General features: G+C 47.4%; 5 protein-coding genes and 1 pseudogene across 7 annotated transcripts; 1 reads left to right on the top strand and 5 right to left on the bottom strand.

Annotated features, from left to right (window-relative positions):
- Nucleotides 1–187: 187 nt before the first annotated feature.
- Nucleotides 188–4,328, bottom strand: LOC112889475 (annotated as a pseudogene).
- Nucleotides 4,329–8,849: 4,521 nt separating this feature from the next.
- On the bottom strand, nucleotides 8,850–11,191 carry LOC112888961 (transcription elongation factor 1 homolog). Of its 2 annotated transcripts, none has more exons than XM_025955403.1 (5): nucleotides 11,046–11,191; nucleotides 9,775–9,906; nucleotides 9,610–9,680; nucleotides 9,285–9,306; nucleotides 8,850–9,187 (listed from the first exon to the last, which is right to left on the bottom strand). In XM_025955403.1, exons 2-5 carry the CDS (start codon nucleotides 9,885–9,887, stop codon nucleotides 9,124–9,126), a joined length of 270 nt encoding a protein of 89 aa, XP_025811188.1. In that variant the 5' UTR covers nucleotides 9,888–9,906; nucleotides 11,046–11,191; the 3' UTR covers nucleotides 8,850–9,123. The 2 variants fall into 2 exon arrangements, with proteins under 2 accessions (XP_025811188.1, XP_025811189.1); XM_025955404.1 differs by having other exon boundaries at nucleotides 9,775–9,902; nucleotides 11,046–11,151.
- Nucleotides 11,192–11,200: 9 nt separating this feature from the next.
- On the top strand, nucleotides 11,201–14,472 carry LOC112888959 (pentatricopeptide repeat-containing protein At5g39710-like). 2 transcript variants are annotated; one of them, XM_025955401.1, is made up of 2 exons: nucleotides 11,201–13,620; nucleotides 14,251–14,472. In XM_025955401.1, exon 1 carries the CDS (start codon nucleotides 11,304–11,306, stop codon nucleotides 13,416–13,418), a length of 2,115 nt encoding a protein of 704 aa, XP_025811186.1. In that variant the 5' UTR covers nucleotides 11,201–11,303; the 3' UTR covers nucleotides 13,419–13,620; nucleotides 14,251–14,472. The 2 variants fall into 2 exon arrangements, with proteins under 2 accessions (XP_025811186.1, XP_025811185.1); XM_025955400.1 differs by having other exon boundaries at nucleotides 11,201–13,624; nucleotides 14,251–14,389.
- A 210-nt stretch (nucleotides 14,473–14,682) lies between these two features.
- On the bottom strand, nucleotides 14,683–17,417 carry LOC112888960 (protein O-glucosyltransferase 1-like). The gene is made up of 5 exons (XM_025955402.1): nucleotides 17,404–17,417; nucleotides 16,871–17,207; nucleotides 15,606–16,352; nucleotides 15,439–15,503; nucleotides 14,683–15,262 (listed from the first exon to the last, which is right to left on the bottom strand). Exons 2-5 carry the CDS (start codon nucleotides 17,138–17,140, stop codon nucleotides 14,719–14,721), a joined length of 1,626 nt encoding a protein of 541 aa, XP_025811187.1. The 5' UTR covers nucleotides 17,141–17,207; nucleotides 17,404–17,417; the 3' UTR covers nucleotides 14,683–14,718.
- A 710-nt stretch (nucleotides 17,418–18,127) lies between these two features.
- LOC112890207 (protein O-glucosyltransferase 1-like) lies at nucleotides 18,128–20,517 on the bottom strand. The gene is made up of 4 exons (XM_025957107.1): nucleotides 20,328–20,517; nucleotides 19,171–19,935; nucleotides 19,008–19,072; nucleotides 18,128–18,865 (listed from the first exon to the last, which is right to left on the bottom strand). Exons 1-4 carry the CDS (start codon nucleotides 20,472–20,474, stop codon nucleotides 18,322–18,324), a joined length of 1,521 nt encoding a protein of 506 aa, XP_025812892.1. The 5' UTR covers nucleotides 20,475–20,517; the 3' UTR covers nucleotides 18,128–18,321.
- A 731-nt stretch (nucleotides 20,518–21,248) lies between these two features.
- LOC112889443 lies at nucleotides 21,249–23,320 on the bottom strand. Its single transcript, XM_025956084.1, has 6 exons — nucleotides 22,641–23,320; nucleotides 22,441–22,530; nucleotides 22,202–22,351; nucleotides 21,991–22,115; nucleotides 21,681–21,810; nucleotides 21,249–21,601 (listed from the first exon to the last, which is right to left on the bottom strand). Exons 1-6 carry the CDS (start codon nucleotides 23,241–23,243, stop codon nucleotides 21,476–21,478), a joined length of 1,224 nt encoding a protein of 407 aa, XP_025811869.1. The 5' UTR covers nucleotides 23,244–23,320; the 3' UTR covers nucleotides 21,249–21,475.
- Nucleotides 23,321–23,716: the final 396 nt, after the last annotated feature.

Raw genomic sequence — 23,716 nt, 5'->3', positions numbered from 1 at the left:
CAGAGCCAAGGCATTCTTTGTTGACAGACAAGAACTTTCAAAGGTTGAGTTTTTGAACATGAGACGACTGGGTGACAACTCACAAGCTAGTTACAACAGGCGCAGTTAAACGTACACGCTAGGCCCTGCCTGAAGAACACAAATATTATGAACATAATTATAGAAAAAGGATGAAACATACAGATGCAAAGATCAATTGCAGTAGTTCTCAAGCATATGAAGTACGTGTTAAAAAAAATTGCATTTCTCCTTTTCTTCCCTCCTCTAAAGTAGATACGCAAACACAATTCAGATGTATAAAAGACAAATAATTGGTAAAATTGGTATACCGAGAAACAAATGCTACTTCTTTACATGAGTGCTGAGTTGAACATTCTGTCAGGCTTCTGAAGGTGTATCAGGAGCAGCAGCAGCCTGATAGGGTGCATTTGCAAGAAGGGGAGACAATGCCTTGACTACAATGCTCATGCTTGGTCTGAACTCAGATTCATATTGAACGCAGAGAGCTGCCACTGCCGCAAGCTGCATCGACAGCAAAGAAAACTACTGCTGAGGGCATTGTATTTCACAAATTTGGTTCCAGCAACGCAGAGTTATGGGTCACTTCAAAATCTCACCAGCCAGTTTGAGAAATATGTATTTTGGATATATTAAGTTACATATCACGAGCATAGACAGAAGCAGAGTTGAAGACATACCTTGGCTACACCCTTTGGAGGCTTCAGCACATTGGTTCCATTTAACCTTGGATCAACACATTGTTTCACCTTGTCCTCACCGAGCCTTGGTGTTGCCTGAGTTGAAGATGGAACAACAAATGAAAAAATCAATGTGCAAACAATAACAGCATAAAATTTGGAATATTCATTCCTGCTAATCTCGTAAATTTTTTCTCGATTATAAAAAAGTATGTTGTAGAAGTTTCTCTAAATACCTTGATGATAACTTTTCAGGGATGATAGCAAAAACTATGCAATTTTTCAGGAGATTGTAAATTACAATGTGAAAAAGTTAACGCATACCCAAGTAACAAGACTGCTGGCCCCTTGGCATTGTATGATCTACAGGTTTCCTTCCAGTTAGAAGCTCTAAAAGGACAACGCCAAAGCTATAAACATCACTTTTTTGAGTCAGTTGGCCAGTCATAGCATACCTGCATTGAATAAGACATCTCTTATATTATAAAATCATGCATATATCTTTTTCCAATTAAACAATTATCTGGTGCTGTTCATATCAGATCTAAGTATGTAAAACTAAAGATTATAAACTCCACTAATCCATTAATTTGTTGGAACATACACGAAAGTCTTGTTTAGGTATATTAGAAGCCTATTTTCCAGTTGTTATTTTCTAGATGCAAGACAGTCAAAAGATTATTATATGTTTCTTACTATGACAATGAAGCCAAATACTAATAGGGGATAATATGGGAGCGTAATCCCAAATACATTGTGCAAAAAGTATGAACAAAGTGCAACTGATATCTGAGTCAAATAATTACTCTGGAGCATGATATCCAAAGGTTCCGAGGACACGGGTAGAATGTAGGCGAGCAGCCATATCTGGAGATTGGCTTGAAAGATTGAAGTCCGCAATTTTAGCCTTGTAGTCCTCAAATAGAAGAACATTGCTAGATCGTATGTCTCGATGGACTATGGAAGGTTGAACCTTCTCATGAAGGTACTCAAGACCTTTTGCAGCATCAACAGCAATTCTGACTCTTTGCATCCAGTCAAGAGCAGGACCAGGCTGCGCACCTGCAACACCTTTTCTTCCTGTTGGAAGAAAACCAGAAGTGAAAAAAAAGACTTGCACATTGTCATACATGAATTCCTTTTATCCCTAAGTTCATGGCGAGAATTTGTTAAAAGACTAAGTGGCTAGACGCATACCACGCAAAATATCATGTAGGGAGCCCATTGTAGCGAATTCATAAGCCAACAGACGTTGATCTCCTTCAATGCAATAACCACGCATGTCCACAAAATTTTCATGTTTTAATCTTGAAACAACGGAGACCTATATCAAGAGGATAGGAGGGGAATAAATAGTTTGTTCAATAAGAAGCATAACTAATAATTAAAAGTCTCGCAGAAAAGATAATTTGCAAACCAACTTTATTGCAGTTAATAAGTGGAAGAGTTCAATACATTTTAAGTCTTCGCAGTATTAGGGTCTGCGCAAAGCTGCAATACCTGTGCTAGAAATTCATTGTCGGGCTCAGGGTCTGCTGAAGCATCAAGCTTCTTCACGGCTGCATGTTTTCCATTTTCCAAAACAGCATAATATACTCTTCCATATGACCCCGCACCAACCAAAGCCTTTGACCCAAAATCATCTGTCTTTTCTTTCAATTCATCAAATGACAATGCGGGTACTTCAATGGAAGGTGGTTTCGCAGGATCACTGTTTGAAGTAAGACCGGTTCCTGAAAGGCATATGTTGAATATGGTTATGATCTCAGCAGCAGAAGCATGGAATGCAGAGAAATTATACACAGAACAATCATTGATATACCACGTAAACCCTTCTTCAATTAATAGCATGAAGCGATGAGTAAATTATTAAGAAATAACTATTTAGAAGGTAGCTGAGCCACCAAAAAGTTCAAGCAGCATGAGAGTCTAACTAATTAGTGTCCTCATCTGTACCAAACATGATACCTGAAAGGTCTTGCGTAAGCTTAAATTTACCAAATTTGCACTGCGAATATGGTTTGGTAAGTGGTTACACTCATAATTGCCTGTACAAATCTTTATTTTACAGACTTAAGTCGTTGTCTAGCGAGAAAGGCAGAAGGTCCCCTAAATGGTGAATACTGCTGTGCAGTCAATTTTGCTTGGCTCTGTTTTCTCGATAGAAGGATTTTGTATCGTTCGAACATCACGCACAAATGCTAATCCTGACCTAATAAGTGATAAGCAACTAACATCGGAGTAGCAGGCCTGTACTCAGTTCGCCTTTTGAAATAAAAATTTCAGGTGGGGTTTGTGCCTCACTCTCACCATTGAGCTCTTGGAAAAAAGTAGTATCCCTGAACATCATTAGTCTCTATGAAAAAATAATCTGTACAGCTAGCTTGTTGACGCAGGCATGCACTGGTATTACTTCAGACTTCAGGTTGTGAACAGCAAGGTTCAAGTGCAGGTGCACAGGTCAACAGACAACAATATAATGCATACATATGAAATGTATCCATAGTTGTTGAGTGTTGTAATTGAGATACTATATCATACAAGATTGTTTTTTCCATCAAAATGGAAAAGCAACTGTTGACAAGTTATGTCCGGATATGTTCATCTAGTTTTATCAAGCACTAGTGTGCAATGCCACAATTACGTCTTGTGCTTTCAAGTACAGGCTGAAATTTGCATTCTTAATTCCTAATCTGCGCTAGGATGATAAAGTAACACAGGTAGGCATCAGAAACAAGAGACGTACCACTTGTTCTGTCCGGACTGCTTTTGAATCCATTTTCATTTTCAAGATATGGCGTGTCAAAATGAGTGCAGCAAAACCACCGGCGCATGTTGACCTACTGAACTCTTCTTGCTCTTCTTTCTTGATGTAAAGAACTGCAAGAAAAAGGTAACAGTATTTGATGTAAATACCAACAAGTTTCATAAGTTATGTAGGTGGGGATCCTCTCCCCAGAAATTGTTCCAAAAATAAATAAAAAAATTCCTTCACCCAAAAGGCCAAAAGTTTAATCTTTGCGCAAACCTTCAACAACTGCAAATGGTAACACTAAACTAAGAAATGCTTACTACTAGCCATTCAGCTACATGTAAACCATGCATAAAGAAGGCAAACTAGGAAGAACATGAAGCATTACTGTACGTTGTTCATCCTATGATCACCAACCAACAGAGAGTCAGAGAGCCCTTCAAACAACAGCAGCAATTTGCAAAAAGAGGAAGCCAAGCCCACAACACATATTGATACACTGGCATCTCTAGTGTGCTGTGTGCACGGGAGGGACATCGAAAAAGACAAGAAAAGACGCAGCAAAACAATCCCGAAATTTCCCAAATAACAAGCCGGGCAAGACCAACGGAATGCAGGCGGCGGGGCGCATTTCCAGCCCACAAACCGCAGGACGAGTCTCCTCACCTGCTGCGCCGGGAGGCAATGGACGGAGTCTGGCGGGCTCGTCAGCGAAAGGCAAGGGGATGAAGAAGCAGAGTAGGAGGGAGGGGTGGCTGTGGCCGAGCTGGGGGCGGGGGCAGATCAAATGATTTCGCCTGTTCGTCTGGGCGGCGGAGTCGCCTTTCCGGCTGCCGCCTGCCTGTCGGCCTCCGCGCGCCGGCTTTCCAGCTCTCCGCGGTTTTTCTAATGCGTTTGGTGATCATTATTGCACAGGTGGTTGATTGCCTCCGCCATCGGCACCTGTTGTGTTCTGCTCTGGATTCTGGAGGATTTGGTCGCGCTGGTCCTTGCCGGTTTGATTGATTGAACTGATCGCCGCCGGCATAAACAAGGCTTAAAATTTCGCTAAGAAAGCATCTGCTTCGAGAGCGAAATGCTTGGCTTTTTTAGGTGTGGAAACAAACTGTTCTTGAATGAAAACAATCTGCGCCGACTACTATGCAAACAAGTCTTAAATGAAAGCGTGCAAACAGATCATTAGATCCCTCAGATGGTCTGTCAATGGTGGATTAACTTTTCCCTAATAACCCCACCAGCAACCATGTTTTTTAATTAGCCCCTGCAGCCAAGCCGATCGAAGCGTTATTAGCCGATCTCCATCTCCAGCTCGATCCCTAGGAAACATCGTCTTCCGTGTAGTAACTAGGCTGCCGCCCTCCAGGTGCCCTCCCCTGGCCGCCACCCTCCAGGGAAGAAGGAAGAACGGAAGGCAGCGCCGCGCACCGAATCAACTCGATCAAGATGACCAGCGTTGGTGCTGTTGAACTGGAGGAGCTGGACGACGTTGACTTAATCTCTATACAGAAGGTAGACGCTCTGGGGCTTATGAGTGCCGATTTCGATAGTGGATCCTCTCCTATACGTGAAGAGACCTTCATGCAGCAAGGTAACTGTTGCAAACAATGTACAAATTCATTATTATGCATTTATGTTTACGCTGGCCTAATTTGACATCGTGTCTTTCATTAGATAAAGAGACCACCATCGATATCAATGATGCATTTGGGACACCATAGAAGAAAAATAAACATGTTCTAAAGGTGACATATATTTCTATCCAGATAACCATTCATTGAAAATATGTTTACATGTTCGAAAGCTAATATGATGCATGTTTTCAGAAAGTCATGTTGTTTGATGATGTGCAAGCTGCTAAAAAATTTTACAAAGAATATGCACACGATCTCGGTTTCTCCGTTAGGACGGGCCAACAGAAATTAGATGATAATGGAGTGGTTATGTGGAAGCGATTCCTGTGTGCAAGGGAAGGATATAAAACAGAAAAAGAAGCAGGTTCCAGTGGTTCATCATCAAAAGGTCGCAGAAGTAGAGAGTCAAGATGTGGATGTCAAGCTTATATTTATATTAAGCGCACTCCAGAAGGCAAGTATATCATTGCAGCACTATTTGAGGGACATAACCATGCCTTTGTGACACCTAGCAAACATCACCTCCTTCGATCCAACCGTTATGTCAGTGAGAAGGCAAAAACTACTCTTTTCAATTGTCACAAGTCTAGCATTGGAACATCACAGACTTACAGATTACTTCAAGTTGGTGCAGGGGGTTTTGAGTATGTTGGATGTACAAAAAAGGATTTGCAGAATTACTACAGTGATTTCAGGAACAAAATAAAGGACGCAGAGGCTTTCATGTTTATTGAGAATTTACGTACACTCAAGGATTTGGACCCTAATTTCTTCTTTGAATATGAAGTGAAGGATGGTCGGTTGTTTCAAGTGTTCTGGGCTGATACAATTAGTAGCAAGAACTATATCCATTTCGGTGATATACTGTCTTTTGATACTACTTACAGCACAAATCAGTATGACATGAAATTTGCACCTTTTAATGGGGTCAATCATCATATGCGTTCTATTTTCTTTGGTGCTGCTTTCTTAGCTGATGAGAAAATTGAGAGCTATGTTTGGTTGTTTCGGACCTTTCTTCGAGATATGAGAGGGAAGGCTCCCGCATTCATTGTAACAGATGAGGATGCTAGCATCAGAGCTGGCATCGCTAATGTTCTTCCTAACACGGTACACAGATTGTGCATGTGGCACATAATGAAAAAACTGTCTGAGAAAATTGATGCCAATCTTCTAAATGAAGACGAATTTAGGAAGATGATCAATTCATGTGTATGGGGTTCAGAAACTATAGAAGAATTTGAGAGCAGATGGCAAGCTTGTATAGCAAAGTATCACTTGGAGAACAATGACCGGTTAGATGGAAGGTATCAAATCCGGGAATCATGGATACCTGCATATTTCAAGGAGATATGGCTTGGAGGCATTCTTCGAACAACGTCAAGATCAAAGAGTGCAAACTCTTTTTTCAGTCGTTTTATAGGTCGTAAACTTGCACTTGTTGAATTCTGGTTAAGGTTTGACACGGCATTAAAATGTCAGCGGCAGGATGAACTCATTGACGATAACACTTCCATGCATACCAACCCAAAGCTATTTACATTGTGGGAATTAGAGAGACATGGTGGTTCTGTATTTACACATGAGGTGTTTAGAAAATTTCAGGAGGAGTTGTTAGCAGCAAGGGAGCACTGTGATGTACAAAACAGAACTGAAATGGAGGATAGAACAATTGTTAAAGTAGTTGACAACTCAAACAGAATAAGAGAGGTCATTTGCTTTACTACCGAACAGGTACATAAGTGTTCTTACATGTTATTTGAGTCAATAGGAATACCATGTCGCCATATAATACGGGTGTTAAGATGTGCAAGGATTCGTGAACTGCCCATGTGCTACATCACCAATAGATGGACCAAAAATTGTAAAAGGTACCTTTTAATATTTAACCCTTGTAATTTTGTAGTATGACTGATATTTCTTGAAAACTGTCATGTTCACATTGATTCATTTTCAGAGAAGATGCATACGATAGTGAAGGGAATTTATTAATTGAGAAGTCCACTGGTTACATGGAAGATACTACGAGAAGGAAGATGGTAAGTGCCCATAACAAATTTGAAGATGTTTTCCAAATGGCGAAGACTTCTGATGAAGGCCTGGACATTCTTATTCAGAATTTGGAGTCTCTTTCATTGTTGTTTCAGCCTTCATCTCGCACAAGACAAGAGGAACAAGAGACTTTTATTGGGATGTCCATTCCAGAAAATGTGCAAGTGCATCCATCTAGTGACATTCGTTCAAAGGGGAAGTGCAAGAGAATACTAGGTCATGCTGACAAAAACAGAAGGACTCAAAGTTCAGGTCCGCGCAAATGCACAATATGCAAAGGCGTTGGACACGATAGGCGCAATTGCCCAAATAAAGATGCAGACATAGTTTGAGTGTTTAAATTATTGTAATCTATTTCATTTCAAAGATCTGGAAATTTTGCATGATAACATACTTTTGTCAGTAGCAGTTACAATTGAAATTACAGAAACAAAATTGAATATTATTGTTCATTTCATTTGAACACTGGTCATTGCTTTGCTAATTGAAACAACAATATCAACGTTATCTTCAACCATTGCAACCGTCCTGGTCCAAGGTTTGGATGCCCGGAGTAGCGACGCGACGCCAAGGCCGAGGGGGCATGGACGAGCATGGAGGGGGCGCGCACGCCCGGTGGGAATCATCGGGGGCGGTGGGGCGGACCTCCGCCGGGGAGGACCACGGCCAAGGCGCAGACGGGCAACGAGTCGATAGAGCATCATGGTAGGGCACCTCGACGGCGGCGTCCTGGGGCTGGGAGGGCACCTCGACGGCGACGGCCTGTGGAGGAGGGAACCTCGACGGCGGCAGCCTGTGGAGGGCACCACGACGGCGGCGGCCTGGAGATCGAGATCGGCTTGATAACGCTTCGATCGGCTTGGCTGCAGGGGCTAATTAAAAAACGTGGTTGCTGGTGGGAGGGGTTATTAGGAAAAAGTTAATCCACCGTTGACAGTCCATCTGAGAGATTTGCACGCTTTCATTTAAGGCTTGTTTGCACAGTAGTCGGCGCCATCAAGTACTGGCTCTGGCGGATGGGGTTTCGTCATACGCGACGAGCACGCGACAATCACCCATGCGGGAGCTGGCAGTTGCCAGTATTTGATGGATGCTTTCCACGCCGAAGTCTTAGCATGTCATCGAGGTGTTACAGAAGCGGTGCATCAAGGCATTCAGAGAGTGGTGGTCGAGACAGACTCAATGATGGTCAAGCTAGAATCTAACGCATTCAGCCTAGCCCCTGCAGGTCTGGTTTATGAGATAAGGTGTATGGCTATGCTAAATTTTACCAGTTTCTCAGTTTCATATGTTCCTAAAGAATGTAATTGGGTTGTGCTCGCTGTGGCGGCGTTTGGATGTAAGCATCCTCATAATGAGACTCTCCGCTGGGAGGGTACGCCCGTAGGGCTTGAGGACCTGGTGCTCAGCGATTCTGCTAGCCCATCGTTGTAATGGAATGAAATTTCCTTTCAAAAAAAAAGAAAAAAAATCAGCCAGATGCCTAGATTCACAGAAAACTAATGTTACACCAAATGCTCAAGTCCTATTATAAGAGTCTGAATTTTGGAAGTATTAAGTACTTTTTTAATGCAGATCACATATCGTATTCATGAAAACAATCCTCAGCATGAACCGGAGGGTTCACATACTTGAATTGTTGAAAAAGTTGTGGTCGATTGGTGACCTGCGGTGCAATTTACATCGCCCTTTTGCTGGCACTGAAATCTAGAATGGTTTAAGACACGAGAACATACTCACAGAAAACCTGTTACATCATTGTAGGCAGTCACTAGTTGCATAGGAGCACGCACAAGCACTTACAAGGTTGGCATACATGTATTTTGTTAAGAGAGTTTATTAAGTGCTAGATAAACTGATACTGCCTAATGGCGTATCAGACAGCCAATACGCCCTTACATCGTCATTACAAGCCATGGCTGACTATGGCATTCAAGAATGCCGGTACAATACAGTTGCAAGTAACCGTTCCATCAGCATGGGGGAAAGCTCACGCATCATCATCACCTTCAACAGTGTTGACACGCTCACACTCATCAATCCATTCACTATATCTGTTAAAAAATTCCAGCTCAGTTCCAGTTGAGGATAAAATGATGAATTTATTACTAAGTTGCAAAGCGTAAGAATTATTAGATGGGATTGACTTACATGTCAATAGGCTCAGTGAGTGCTGCAAGAAAAGAGATCAGGCAATTAGCACAAACATGAAGAAATGCTGCTCAACAATGGTTTAACTTCTACCAACCACACTATTATACACATGGTTTTCTATGCAGGTTTACTTTAGATGAATGCAGTTCGGACGTTTTACAGCTTGCATAATCAGACATCACCATGATCAGAAGGGATATGCATGAGCAGAAGGGATGAATTACACCTGGATTTTCTTGTTTGAAGTTTCTAGATCTAAAGTAGTACACATAACAGATAATTAGGAGAAAGTAGTGCAGTTATATATACAGTTTCAACATACCATTAACAGTGGTGCTGAAGTTTTCCTGACAGATTCTGCAAGAAGCCTCGCCAATCAAATTCTTCATGTCACTGGAAAAAAGTGAGAAACCAAGTCAAAATTCTGAATGCATTACCAAATCCAGTATCAACAGATGAACAAGAAAACTGCGAAAATGATACTCACATACGGCACTCAACACTGCTCCCATGATTGCAGAAGGGGCAGGAAAAGACAGTGTCAAGCTTGTCCATCCGCTTCTTAGGAGGTGGCTTAGCAGCTGACTTTCTCTTCCCCATGCTTCAACTTCTTTTCTTCCTTCAAACAAAACCAAAAAGCAGTGATTAAGTCTCCTAGGCAACACATATATGCTGTTTCTAGATGTAACAAGCCACAAGAAAATTATACTCGCAGCAGATACATACTCCCTCCGTCCCAGTATATAAGGCGTAACCACCTCTGGTTCAAAGACCAAGGAATGTATTTAATTCTCTCTATCAACACTAGTATTGCTGCATCGATGTACGTGCCCATAGAGAGAGCGCGCCTTATATTATGAGACTTAAGTAAAAAGTGGTTACGCCTAGGACGGAGGGAGTATAAGGAAATCCAACATAAACTATGTATTGTGGAAGACATATTACCCAATGAACTAATGAATTCAACAGAGCTTTGGCCAACTTAAAAGGCTGTGCAAAGTAAAGATGTATAGAAGCTACCAAATTCATAAGGATACATTAGCTAACTAAGAACAAATGATCAGGAAATTCTAATACACACCAGATATTCATTGAGAACTGTGTGACGGGACAACCTAAATATAAGATGACACAACTCGTACTATTCAATCGTCCGCATCTTTCAATTGCAAAAAAAAAAACAAGTAATAATCCACCTACAACCAGTTTGGACATAAGAATTTGAAACATAAATTAAGAAAATATTCTTGTTTCCTAGACTTATTTATCTGAATCGGACTTTATTAACGCCTGCACATGCAAGATTTGGGGCGACGGCATGTACCCCTCGGCCGCGCCTCCCGCAAGCCGCCCTCCACCCCGCCATTCGTTAACTGAGGAAGCCGCTCGCCCCCGCCGTCGGCCCTTCCCGCCGGTTGTCGTCCGCCGTCCTATTGCTCATGAGATGGAGCCCTCCCCCGACAACCCCGAAACCGAAACCCTAACCCTAACCCTAACCCAGCCACCACCATGCCTCAATCCGAGAGGTAGGAGGACCACGAGGAGGAGGAGGACCGACCTCGTGGCCGGCCGTCTACCACTACCCACCAGAGCTGGATCGGGCGGATCAGCTCGTCAACACGCGCGCGCAAACGACGCAAAATTCACGCTCAAAATGAACGAGGGGCCAACGCAGGGAGAGCAGCAAATTGATCGAAGAACATGAACGCGCAATCGGGAACCAGAGAATTGAGGATATTTTCGGGGATCGAGACATACCTCTTGCGGTCGAAGGGTTGGGGAACGCCGGAATAGAACGATCGGGAAGAGAAGGGGAGGGGAGCCGCGTTTGGAAGGAGACGACTCCTTATAACGGAAGGGTGCGGGCAACGCGGGGTTTAGATTGACACCTCACTGACGGCTGGGTCCCGCCGAGTCCCCACGAGCTGGCCTTGACCGCTTCGAGGCGCATGCCGAAACGGACGCCACCCGCGCCGTCGCTTCCGCCACCGCCGCCGCCGCCCCCTGCTGAAGAGTATGGCGGCCGCTCATACCGTCGCTGCCACGCGACAAGCGGCGGCGGCGGCGTCAGCATTAGCGGCGGAGGCGTGTTGCATCCAATACTCCGTCCACCACGCGCACCTCGCGGCTCTCCTCAACCCTTCCCCGCGCTCGCCACCGCTTCCGCTCCCCCTCCGCCGCCGCCACCTCCCGCTCTCGCTACCCGCGGCCTCCCGCCTCGCCGCGTCCTTCCCGCCGCTCCCGCTCCTCGCCTGCCTCCTCCGCGCGGTCCGCCTCCTCCCGTCCCCGCCGCCGCGCCCCTTCGACGCGCTCATCAGGTCCTACGCCTCCCTCCCCTCCAGTGCCTCCCTCGCCGCCGCGGCGCTCGCGTTCGCCAGGTCGGCCGGGTACGCCCCCTCCGTGCCCACCTACAACGCCGTCCTCCTCGCGCTCTCCGACGCCTCGCTCCCCGCTGCGCGGCGCTTCCTCGATTCCATGCTCCGCGACGGCGTGGCGCCCAACGTGTACACATACAACATCCTCGTCCGCGCGCTGTGTGGGCGCGGACATCGGGAGGAGGCGCTCAACATCATGCGCGACATGCGTGGCTCGGGGTGCGCGCCCAATGCTGTGACCTACAACACGCTCGTCGCGGCGTTCTGCAGAGCCGGGGAGGTGGATGGCGCCAAGAGGCTGGTTCGCATGATGCGGGAGGGCGGCGTGACGCCCAACCTTGTGACCTTCAACTCGGTGGTGAACGGACTATGCAAAGCTGGGAGGATGGAGGACGCACGCAAGGTGTTCGATGAAATGGTCAGTGAGGGGTTCGCGCCTGATGGGGTCAGTTACAACACCTTGGTGGCTGGGTATTGCAGGGAGGGGTGCTTGCAGGAGGCATTATCTACTTTTGCAGAGATGATGCAGAAAGGAGTCTCGCCAGATGTGGTGACATTTACATCGCTGATCCATGTGATGTGCAGGGCTGGGAACTTGGAGCGGGCAGTGGCATTGTTGAGGCAGATGAGAGAGAGGTGCATCCGGATGAATGAGATCACTTTCACAGCCCTGATTGATGGGTTCTGCAAGAAGGGATTCTTGGATGATGCATTGCTTGCGCTGAAGGAGATGAGGGAATGTGGGATACAGCCTTCGTTGGTGTGTTACAATGCGCTTATAAATGGCTATTGCATTGTAGGAAGAATGGACGAGGCAAGAGAATTGGTAGGTGAAATGGAGGCTAAAGGAGTGAAACCTGACGTTGTGACATACAGTACGATTCTCAGTGCATACTGTAAGAGTGGCAATACAGATTCAGCGTTCCAAGTGAATAAAAAAATGCTTGAAAAGGGCGTGTTTCCAGATGCAATCACCTACTCATCACTCATTAGGGGTCTTTGTGAGGAGAAAAGACTAAATGATGCAAATGCGCTCTTTGAGAATATGATTAAACTTGGCCTACAACCTGATGAATTTACGTATACATCACTTATTGATGGCCACTGCAAGGAGGGGAATGTGGAGAAGGCTCTTTCTCTGCACGATGAGATGATAAAGATAGGAGTTCTCCCTGATGTTGTAACGTACAGTGTGCTTATTAATGGTCTTAGTAAATCAGCACGTATTAAGGAAGCGCAACGGTTGCTCTTCAAATTGTATCACGAAGATCCAGTTCCAGCAAATATTAAGTATGATGCCTTGATGCATTGTTGTAGAAAAGCTGAGTTCAAGAGTGTGTTGGCTCTCTTGAAGGGATTTTGCATGAAAGGTTTAATGGATGAAGCTGATAAAGTATATCAATCCATGTTGGACAGAAACTGGAAGCTTGATGGGTCTGTGTATGGTGTGCTTGTTCATGGGCACTGCAGGGGAGGAAATGTTATTAAGGCTCTCAGATTCCATAAACAAATGTTGCAGTGTGGTTTTTCTCCAAATTTAACAAGCACAATTTTCTTGATCAGGGGTCTATTTGAAAAGGGGATGATTTTGGAAGCAGATAAGGTGACTCAGCAGTTGTTGAATTGTTGTTCCCTAGCTGATGCAGAAGCATCAAAGGCTCTCATTGACCTCAACATGAAGGAAGGTAATGTGGATGCAGTGGTAGATATTCTGCATGACATGGCAAGGGATGGACTGCTTCCAAGTCCAAGATGAGAGTGATTCAGGCACCGCCCTCTCTTTGTGGAATACTGGAGACCTGATGATAATGTCTGAATCACTTTGCATCTCATAACTCACAGAGAATTAGAATCAGTGTTCTGTGGTAGGATATGGTCTGCTACTCTGCCATGAGTTGTGATGTGCTCCATATTGAAGAGCTAAAAGAAGTTCTTTGGCCTCATGCTGCATGATTATGTTAAGTGAGCAACAACCTCATCTCATCAACTTTTCGGCTCCTAACAAGTGAATTAAATTTTGGTTCTTGATAAATACTTGATTTGGCACTAGCAGCTTGGAGTATTTGTTGTTTATAATAATTGCTAGGTTAGAGAAGGTACTGCTTGTTAAGGTTGGATCGTTTATTTTCATAGTTTTATGACACTAAAAGATCACGATATATATACTTTCCCGACTTATTAAGACTTCCTGGTGGTCTGGTCTATGTTTAACACACATTTATCACAGCTGGAAGGGCCTTTCTTTGTATAAATCATAAGTCAAGTTATGGATATGCTACAATTTTTTTTAAAAGATTTGCAATGGTGAGATTAGGTTCAACTATATTAATATGTGAAACTCAGTTGCCAAATCAACAAAAATATGATATTCTTGTGGACAAAAATAAGCCTGATTAAAATGGTGTAGCCACTAAAATATTTCTGTGACCAGACAATGATGTCATTTTAATCACTTTCGATCAACAAGAAGTGAGATTCTTGTGGATGATCGATTTTTCTAATTTTATGTTTCCCTTGTATGGTATTAGACTTTTAGGTAAATCACCTTATTTTCATACAATAACACTTGAAGTGTTTGGTTTGTGCAGGATGAAGAATTTCATGCCCAAAAGGAAAACACAGTTTAGAAGAGCTTGGAAAATCAAAGTATGTATCCACCTATATCCTCAATTAGTTAACTTTCAGAAAAGAAGCCAACAGCAAAACAGTAGTGGATTTTATCTGCCATTGGGAGCAAAGCCAATATGTCACCAAACAGGAAATTGTTGTTATTTTCTGACTGCGAAATTCATGGAAAATGAGGAGCATGAAGAAAATGGAACATCTATGGCAATTGAAGTATACAGGCAGTTAGCACTTATCAGGTACACATGTCTAATTCTCTAGCCGTAGATATAACTTGTTTCACATTTTTTTCTACTCAATACCAACTATTTTGTTTGTACCTGTAGCAACTTGTGTATTAGCTCTTTTCTTACATAAGCAGAAACCTTTGACTCCAGCTAAACTCTTCCCATTTTCTCAGTTGCATCAAATTGTATACTGTCAGATTTCAGCTAGCATTCCATGTTCTCTACGTTCCTCAGCACCTCCTTCTCTCTTTCTGCTATCTCCTTGGCCTCCTCTGGGGTGAACGGTGGTGGCAGGGTGCACGGTTCGAAGCTGGCGACATGCCTCTCCATAGAGTCCATCATGCAGTCCCGGTGTAGGCCCTGGGCAGGGCATGCCATGGACTCGGTGCAGATCTCAACGGCCTTCTCTGGTACGGTGGGCTTGTACCGGAGCAACTTGGCATACTCAGTGAGCAGGTGGAGCATGTAGTCGTAGATGTAGTCCATGCTCATCTCGTCCCTCACGAACCGGCTGCCCTGCTCGCCAATGAGCTGCACCTGCGTCGGGTGCTCGTTGCCCCAGTTGACGGCGAACTTGATGGACTTGCAGACATGCTCCCGGTTGATGGGCCAGTAATGCTTGCCGGCGATGAGGCCCCTAGACAGGATGTCTTGGAAGGGCGTCGTGATGAACAGCACCGGTGAGTCGCATGCCAGTATGTACTTCTCGCTCACTGACCATGCGTTTCCCTCCACGTACACTTTGTACCTGCACCATTGACAAATGATCTGAGCTACACCATGCATGAATTTGGATCTTCATTTGTACCTAGGAACGAATTTCACCAGAAAATTTTTTTAGGGCCGAATTTCACCAGAATTTTGCAGGAAACAATATGATTTGTTATAAGAAATTCAGCAAGTCCTGCACATTCGTGCGCCCACCTGTATATGCATTGCTTAGGTATTCTTGAATCTTTGAACCCGTTTTGAATTGCATGATTCCAGTTCTACAAGAAAAGCGGTAAGGTAAATTAACATCATCTATTAGGCATACACGAGAAATGAAAAAAATATTGAAATGCCAGCTTTCTTGGTTTTTGAAGGAGCACCTGGGTGAAGATGCGGGCGTTCCATTCTTGGCCGTTGGAGGGGTTGCAACTCAGGAGCTCGTGGCGAATGCGGTACCCTTCGGGGTTGCCCTTCCAGAACGCGTAGGGCTGCCTCTCCGGCCACCGCACGCGCTCGCTCTCCTGCCTTACCTCCTCCAGCATCTGCGTCCAGGGCCGGATGCCCACCTCCGGCCATCCCCAGAAGGACCAGTCCGGGAACACGACGTCGAGCGTCGACGCGTCCTTGCAGTACCGGAACACGGGCGGCGCCTCCGACGGCGTCGGGAAGTCGGCAGCGCGCACCTGGCCGGGGTCGTCGCAGGCAAACATGATGTCCAGGTCCGGGACGCGGCCGGGGTAGCGGCGGATGAGCTGCAGGATGCCCCACTGCGTGAACACGTCCCGGGTCTGGTACGCGCGTTGGTACGTTTCCACGTACGCGCGCCCGCCCACGACCACCAGCCGGAAGTAGGCGTGCCGCCGTGCGCGCTCCACCGCCTCCCGCGTGATGCCCGCGTCACGCCATGGCCGCAGATCGTCGTGGATGTAGCGGAAGTAGTCCGGGCATGACGGCCCCGGGCCACCAGCCGGCAGCGGCGGACCTGGTGTTCCAGGGCATTTCGGTGGCTGCGGTGACGTCTGGTTGCCGCAGGTGAATGCTATGGGCACGGGAGGCGCCGTAGAGTTGCTGTGGTGACGCCGCCGTTGGCCGGCGCCGATGCTGACCGTGTTGCCTAGTAGTGACGACTGTAGGACCATTCATGCATGCAGGGAATTCAGAGTAAGCTTTACTAGTAAAGTTGTAGCAGTATTGCACGTGTCCTTAACCTCTCAGCTCATTCTGAACCTCTTATATTCAGCAGAAAAGTTCAGTTTATTTTTAAAAAATCAGGATCTTCTTATATTAAGCAAAGTGGAGTAAGACTGAAAAGAAAAATGTGAAATAGGCTCTTGGTCGTAAGAAACATAAATTTTGCTGCTTTCTTAGTCCTATGGATCATGGATGTGCCCATCATCTTGTTCAAAAGAAAAGTGGCCATCGTCTCAAGTCTTGTAGGCCCATCTAGGACGTTGGAATTTTTCCGAGGATCAAGCTTTCTCCTTTGAAAATCATGCAGGATAATTAACACGTGCCAAACAAACATAAAGCCTAGATAAACAATTAATTGACTTCAAGCTGCAACTGTGACCGTGAATGATAGCTATCTCGCCACGCAAAACTGAACACGAAAAAAAAGTTGCTAAGGATGCATCGTTGTGCTTACAGCGTCGAGGTCGATCCATCTGCGCGCGCCAAGCAGCAAGGCAAGGAGGACGAGGCCGACCATGACGGACCCCACGCCCCTCGTCCGCAACACCGCCCCCAACGACGACAACGACCACCCGGTCGGCAGCCGCGCCACCGGAGCGTCGCCGTCCTTGCACGGCGGCGCCCCGACCTCCTCAGCAATCTCCTCCGTCGCCGGTGGCACCAACGGCGCCCCCTCCTCGTCCTGCTCCCCCGACGACGTCGCCGGGAACACGGTGCCCTTCATGGTCGATCACACGCCACGAAACGAGAGGAGCCGAATAATTCTGCTGCACTAGCCAGCTACCCAGGATCTGCAAGAACAAGAAAGCGCAGCTTGCTCTTATACGTAGCTCTCAGCGCAAGTCATCGCGCAGCCCAGTACCACTAGGCCCCTGCTTGAATTCTGATCCCCGAGAGGAGAAATGAACAATGCCCGTACTGAACAGCTATTGCATACAGTGCAGGACGTCTCAAGAGAAAGTTTCTTCAGATTGCTACGGGATCAACCTCTCTTTGGTTTGAAAGTAGTCGAACTGTCCGTGCAAATGCGCGACTAGATGAGAAAATACGATTGCATTTGCTACATAGGTTTGATGACTACGATGCGTCGATGCCGTGGGCGTATTTCAGACTTTGAGTTTCTTCAGCAAAACGTGGACTTTCTTCAGAAGTTTGGCCAGGCCCCCTCCTGCTTGCGTTCGGCGAAAATAAGCATGAGATGGCGTGGGAGCAACGGCGACTACTCATCACTTACCCCGGGTTTGTTTTGAACAAGAGTTAGCACCAGCTGTCTGCACTCTGCACGTACACAAGCCCCAAGAGTTGACTTGGCACATCCGGAGAGAGATCTGGATAGATTGAGACGGATAACACCTGGCTTTCAGGGCTAGTAGTTGCTGTGCATAGGTGGATGTTGAGTTGGGCTCCATGATGTCCTCCTCAACGTGTCGTGGGCTTGTGGCGTTGGGTGAAAAGAGTCGCTATAGTTGTATAGGTAGCATAGTTTTCAGTAGTTGTCCAGTAATCTGCCCGTGTTTTTTTTTCTCCTTTCTTATTGGGGGCTTTTCCGATGCCAAACCTAATCAGTAAACTCGGCGGCACTGGTGCCTGCATTGCTCTCCTTCTTATCAATTAATGCCGGCAATATCCGGGTCTTCTGAAAAAAAAAAGTTTTCGGTAGTATCCATACGGTTTTTTAATCCGGTTTCCCCCGGTGATCTATTTGCACCCGTCTGTCAAGTTGTTGTTTTCAAATATATGAGCAATTAGATAGATGATGTATCTAAGTGTACCCTTCCGCTAAGTTTGTATACTAATAATACATTTAAATTTTTTTTCAACCCTTTCTCCTGATTAACTCGCCTTTGATGGCTGCATCAATAGTATGCCCTCCAGCAAAACTGTATACTGTCAGTGCCATCTAGCTTAGCCCTCCATCTTCTCTACGTTCCTCAGCACCTCCGCCTCCCTGTCGGCGATCTCCTTGGCCTCTTCCTCGGTGAACGGCGGCGGCAGCGTGCACGGGTCGAAGCCGGCGACGTGCCTCTCCATGGAGTCCATCATGCACTCCCTGTGCAGGCCCCGGGCGGTGCACGCCATGGACTCGGTGCAGATCTCGAGGGCCTTCTCCGGGACGGTGGGCTTGTACCGGAGCAGCTTGGAGTACTCAGTGAGCAGGTGGAGCATGTAGTCGTAGACGTAGTCGATGCTCATCTCCTCCCTCACGAACCGGCTGCCCTGCTCGCCGATGAGCCGCGCCTGCGCCGGGTGCCCGTTGCCCCAGTCGACAGCGAACTTGATGGACTTGCACACATGCTCCCGGTTGATGGGCCAGTAGTGCTTGCCGGCGACGAGCCCCCTGGACAGGATGTCCTGGAAGGGCGTCGTGACGAACAGCACCGGCGAGTCGCACGCCATGATGTACTTCTCGCTCACTGACCATGCATTCCCTTCTATGTAAATCTTGTACCTGCATCCATCGGCAAGTCATCAGAACCACACCAAACACCATGCAACCATATCGATCATCCATTAAAATTATAATTTCATAGCATTTCAGTACAGTTTGAGGACAAAGAATTAACAGTATTTTTTTTACCGTGTAACCGTACCTGTATAAGCATTGCTTCGGTATGCTGGAATCTTTGAAGCCATTTCTGACGGCATGCTTCCAGTCCTACAACAACAAGGTAAGAGAAGGTAAATTCACCCTGCTGATTCAGATTTTGTGAAGGAAAAAAAAAAGAATAGGAATGGTAGCTTCTCTTGAAGCACCTGGCTGAAAAGGCGGGCGTTCCATTCTTGGCCGTTGGAAGCGTTGCATCTCATGAGCTCATGGCGGATGCGGAAGCGCGCAGGTGCCCCCTTCCAGAAGGCGTAGGGCTGCCTCTCCGGCCACGGCACGCGCTCGTTCTCCTGCGCCACCTCCTCAAGCATCTGCGTCCACGGCCGGATGCCCACCTCCGGCCAGCCCCAGAAGGACCAGTCCGGGAACACAATGTCGAGCGTCGACGCGTCCTTGCTGTACCGGAACACGGGCGGCGCCTCGGACGGCGACGGGAAGTCGACGGCGCGCACCTGGCCGGGGTCGTCGCAGGCAAACATGATGTCCAGGTCCGGGACGCGGCCGGGATAGCGGCGGATGAGCTGCAGGATGCCCCACTGCGTGAACACGTCCCGGGTCTGGTACGCGCGTTGGTACGTCTCCACGTACGCGCGCCCGCCGACGACCACCAGCCGGAAGTAGGCGTGCGGCCGCGCGCGCTCCACCGCCTCCCTCGTGATCCCCGCGCCGCGCCACGGCCGGAGGTCCTCGTGGATGTAGCGAAAGTAGTCCGGGCACGACGGCGCCGGGCCGCCGGGGACTTGCAGCGTCGTCGACGGCGGCGGCGGTGCTGGTGTCGCGGGGCATTTCGACTGCCGCGGGGACGTCTCGTTGCCGCAGGTGAATGGTATGGGCACGATGGGCGCCGTAGAGTTGCTGTGGTGACGCCGCCGTTGGCCGGCGCCGATGCTGACCGTGTTGCCTAGCAGAGACGACTGGGGACATGCATGCAAGGGGATTCATAGTAAGGTAACTGGTAACCTGTACGGTTGTACCTGCACGTATGCTCAACTGCTCGCTCGTTTTCGACTTCTTGAATTTTTCAGCAAAAAGTTCAGTTTCATTTGCAAAAAAAAATCCTTTTCTCTAAAAAAATTGCAAAAAAATCGCTGCGAACATCTTGATTCAAATTAGAAGATGTGCCCACCACAATTGACGAGTCCTATGAGCCCGTCTGAACATTTAGCCTAGATTTTTTTTTTTTGAGGAAACATTTAGCCTAGATTTAACACTTACGGAGCAATTGATTGGCTTCAAGCTGCGACAGCTAGTCATGCACAATTGAACATGAAAAGTATTAAAGTACAAAGCGTATGCATCCGCTTACAGCGTCGAGGTCGGTCCATCTGCGTGCGCCAAGCAGCAATGCAAGGACGACGAGGCCGACCATGACGGATCCCACGCCCTTCGTCCGCAACACCGCCCCCAACGACCGCTCGCCTGACGGCGCCGCCGGGAAGACGGCTCCCTTCATGACGGACCTGAACGGCTGAACAGAACCAAGCAGGAGAATGAGAGGAGCCAAATTCTGCTGATCTGCAAGAAAGCGCATCTTGCTCTTATATATAGCTCGCGGCGCCAAGACCCCAAGTCAACGCGGGGCGCAGTATCAGAAAGTCCAGAACATCCCTGCTTGAATTTTTATCCCCAACAAGGATAAATGAACAATTCTCGTGCTGCACAACTTCTGCTGGAACGTCAAAGATAACCTTTTTTATTTTCAGATTGCTACGGGAATGGGATGAACCTCTCTTCATCAGCATGAAAGCAGACGATCGAACGGCCCGTTCAAATGCGCGACTAGATGAAAAATTACAATCGCAGAGGCTGGAAACATTTCTGTTCTAAAAAATTAAAAGTCTGAATTCTATGATACAGTGGGCGTATATTAGTTTTCTTCAGCAAATCGTGGATTTCCTTCAGAAGTTTGTCTTGTCCAGGTCCCCTCCGGTGGTTGCGTTCGGCGAAAAGCTGCATGAGATGGCGTGGGAGCAACGGCGGCAACCTAGGTTTGGTTTAAACAAAAGTTACCAGCTGTCTGCACACAAAGCCCAAGACTTGATTTGGCGCATCCGGCCAGCGATTTGGATAGGTTGGAATGGATAACAACTGGTGATGCAAGGGACTAATGGAACAGTGCTGTAGACTGCAGTGTTTAACAGAGCACGGGTTCATACTAATGGCAGCTGCTTTAAGTGGCTAGTACGCATGTACTGGCAGTCGCCGTATCAGTTGCGTGTGAAAGATCAGTCCTCCAATGTTACCTTTTGTATTGTATTACCAGCATAAAAATGATTGATACAATGAACTTTTCAATTGCCATTTTCAGATCATCTATAGAACGAGTCCTTGTCAAGCCTTATACACAACATTGACTGTACATTTCAACGTAGTACGTGTTTCCTGTATGCTTCTTTTTGAATGAAGAGTGTAACTCTGTATCTGCATGTGCAGTCCCAACAAAACAATGGCGAATCAGAACTCGATCCCGCTGTTCATCTGAACCGAGAACCATGGCCGGCCAAAGCCGTGGAGCGGAGCGTCTACTCTGAACACTATCCCTGACCTTGCCGCGCCGCCATTCAGCTTCGATCTTCCGATCTGTGATGAGGTCCAAACAAGAGTGTCAGAGAATCTGAAGATAAAATTTCTTCAGATGTAATGGTGCAACTGTTCTGACCGATATGGAGGCATGTGCAGAAGGCGAAGCAGTGTGGGAGTAGCCACAGACGATGCCGGCGTTCTCGTTCACCGAATGGATCAGCTCCGTGCACACCCCAGGATGGCGTCCACCGATCGTAGGGCATATGCTGTCCATCAGAAATTCAGAATGGAACAACAGTCAGTCTGGATTCTGGACAGGTATTTCAGCAAGATTCTGTTCATGATCCGGTGAAGCAGATTTTAGTACAATGATAAACAGCAAGGAACAAGCAGCAGTATGGATCAAATTATGAATGGCACAGGTAGTCAGGGTTCAAGAAATTTACCTGATCTGCGTTGCTGGTTGCAGCATCAGGCCAGATCTCCTCCAAGACAATGGCTGGACAATCCCCAGTGAGAGAGACTTATCCGGCCACTGAACCATTGGGACGACGCTGCCCCCACTCCTGTTCTGCAAGCAACTGACAGCATACTGTAAGTGCACAACAATGCAGCTTCTGATCTTCATGAACCAAAGCATTTCAACCATCGATTGACCTTGAAAGAGAAGCTGATCCTCTTCTCCCCTGGGAACTTCCCATGGGCTTGCATGACTCCACCGCCGAGAGGGAGGAAAGCGCGCGTCGTGAAGCCATCGCCAGCAACGTATCTTAGTTGCCCATTTGGGAACTGGATGTCCATGAATGACTGAACGAAATTCTCAGTTAGAGATGGGACATGAGAATTTTTTTTTATGTAGCAGAAACAGAGGCAGAAGATCACAAACAAAGACTTACGCAAGCAACCGGGTTCAGGCATAGCATGGACATGAAGAACCATCTCTTGTGAGCCGACCAATAAGCAGGGCAAACCGAGTGAACGCCATTCTGCAAGAAAAAAAAAGCTCCTGTGATCTCAACTCAAGGCATTTTGCAAGGTGAATTCTTTGCTTAGATGAAGCAATGCTGAACTTTTGGCGCGAAATCAATCAACGCACCTTTCGCTCGAATCCGTACCAGATGAGGTGCCGCTTGGACAGGTGCACCGGGAACAGCAGCGTCGTGTCGCGGACGAAGAGGACCGGGCCGAGCTGCACCAGGAACAGGTTGGCCCCGTCTCCGGCGCCTCTCGGAGAAGAGCCACTGGAGCCGCCGCCGCCGCCGCTGCTGTGCGACGCCTCCGCGCGCCATAGGTCGCCTCTGGCCACCACCGAGCTCTCCACGTCGTTCGTCCTGCTGTCGTACGACGCTGACAGGTTCATGCTCCCCTGTGACCGCGCGAACCTCCCGGTGGCGCCTAGGGGATCGCCGCCGCCGGTTGTCCTCTCCTTGCCGGCCGTCGGCGCTCCAGCCGCTGGCCTCCCGCCATTATTCTTCCCGGCGCTGCTCCGGCTCTGATTTGGCGGGCCGGAGTAGAAGAAGGTGTCGTCGATGCGGAGGCGGCGGAAAACGTCGCCCACGGCGCGGCCCAAGCGTCCCCCGGCGTCGAGCACGGCGGCGGCGACGCCGGAGAGCTGCTGCTTCTGCGGCGGCGGCGGGCGCGGGGTGACGGGGAGGAACGCGGCGACGCGGCGCGCGAGGTCGTCGGCCGTGGCGGACATCGGGGCATGGGCGGACGCGGGGCCTGGTTCGGGGTGATCGTTGGGCCGTCGGCGGATAAGGGGCTCGTGGCGGGAGGGACCTGTGGCGAGGAGGAGGAGAGTGGAGCCTCGCGTGGACGCGGTGTTTGGAAAGGCGTCGTGGGTGTTGCGCGGGCACGTACGGTGGTTTTGTGGACGCTGTCTATGAGGTTGGGTGATGAGAAAGCGTGTTCAGATAGCCGTTGAAGAGCACGAGATGAGATTGATAGGCTATATTTCTATTGCAGTATTTCATTGCACGATTTTATAAAGTGCCATGTCATCTAAGGTTAATTCTAGTATAGGTTTCATACGCATTGCGTATTAAATAGAGTGACACATCAGCATTTATGGTGATATAGTACGATAATTATGAAGAAAGAGAGAAGTTTCATCAGAACGAAACTGTGTATATACTATTTTCAAAATTATAAAATTTGTTAAAATTTACATTA

The sequence above is a fragment of the Panicum hallii genome, chromosome 4 (assembly GCF_002211085.1).
Source record: "Panicum hallii strain FIL2 chromosome 4, PHallii_v3.1, whole genome shotgun sequence".
NCBI classification, from domain to species: Eukaryota; Viridiplantae; Streptophyta; class Magnoliopsida; order Poales; family Poaceae; genus Panicum; species Panicum hallii.
Note: the sequence above shows the minus strand (reverse complement) of the source record. Positions and strands in the feature narration are given on the sequence as shown.

Coding starts and splice junctions, on each gene's coding strand:
- LOC112889443 (XM_025956084.1), bottom strand. CDS start 23,243: ATGTCCGCCACGGCCGACGACCTCGCGCGCCGCGTCGCCGCGTTCCTC. Junction 22,352..22,440: donor GCCTGAACCCGGTTGCTTGC/GTAAGTCTTTGT, acceptor AATTTCGTTCAG/TCATTCATGGACATCCAGTT. Junction 22,116..22,201: donor GGATCAGCTTCTCTTTCAAG/GTCAATCGATGG, acceptor AGTTGCTTGCAG/AACAGGAGTGGGGGCAGCGT.
- LOC112888961 (XM_025955403.1), bottom strand. CDS start 9,887: ATGGGGAAGAGAAAGTCAGCTGCTAAGCCACCTCCTAAGAAGCGGATG. Junction 9,307..9,609: donor CTTCAGCACCACTGTTAATG/GTATGTTGAAAC, acceptor CTTTTCTTGCAG/CACTCACTGAGCCTATTGAC. Junction 9,188..9,284: donor CTCACTGAGCCTATTGACAT/GTAAGTCAATCC, acceptor ATTTTTTAACAG/ATATAGTGAATGGATTGATG.
- LOC112888959 (XM_025955401.1), top strand. CDS start 11,304: ATGGCGGCCGCTCATACCGTCGCTGCCACGCGACAAGCGGCGGCGGCG.
- LOC112890207 (XM_025957107.1), bottom strand. CDS start 20,474: ATGAAGGGAGCCGTCTTCCCGGCGGCGCCGTCAGGCGAGCGGTCGTTG. Junction 19,073..19,170: donor ACGCCCGCCTTTTCAGCCAG/GTGCTTCAAGAG, acceptor TTGTTGTTGTAG/GACTGGAAGCATGCCGTCAG. Junction 18,866..19,007: donor CCGAAGCAATGCTTATACAG/GTACGGTTACAC, acceptor CGATGGATGCAG/GTACAAGATTTACATAGAAG.
- LOC112888960 (XM_025955402.1), bottom strand. CDS start 17,140: ATGAAGGGCACCGTGTTCCCGGCGACGTCGTCGGGGGAGCAGGACGAG. Junction 16,353..16,870: donor GATGGATCGACCTCGACGCT/GTAAGCACAACG, acceptor ATGGTCCTACAG/TCGTCACTACTAGGCAACAC. Junction 15,504..15,605: donor ACGCCCGCATCTTCACCCAG/GTGCTCCTTCAA, acceptor CTTTTCTTGTAG/AACTGGAATCATGCAATTCA.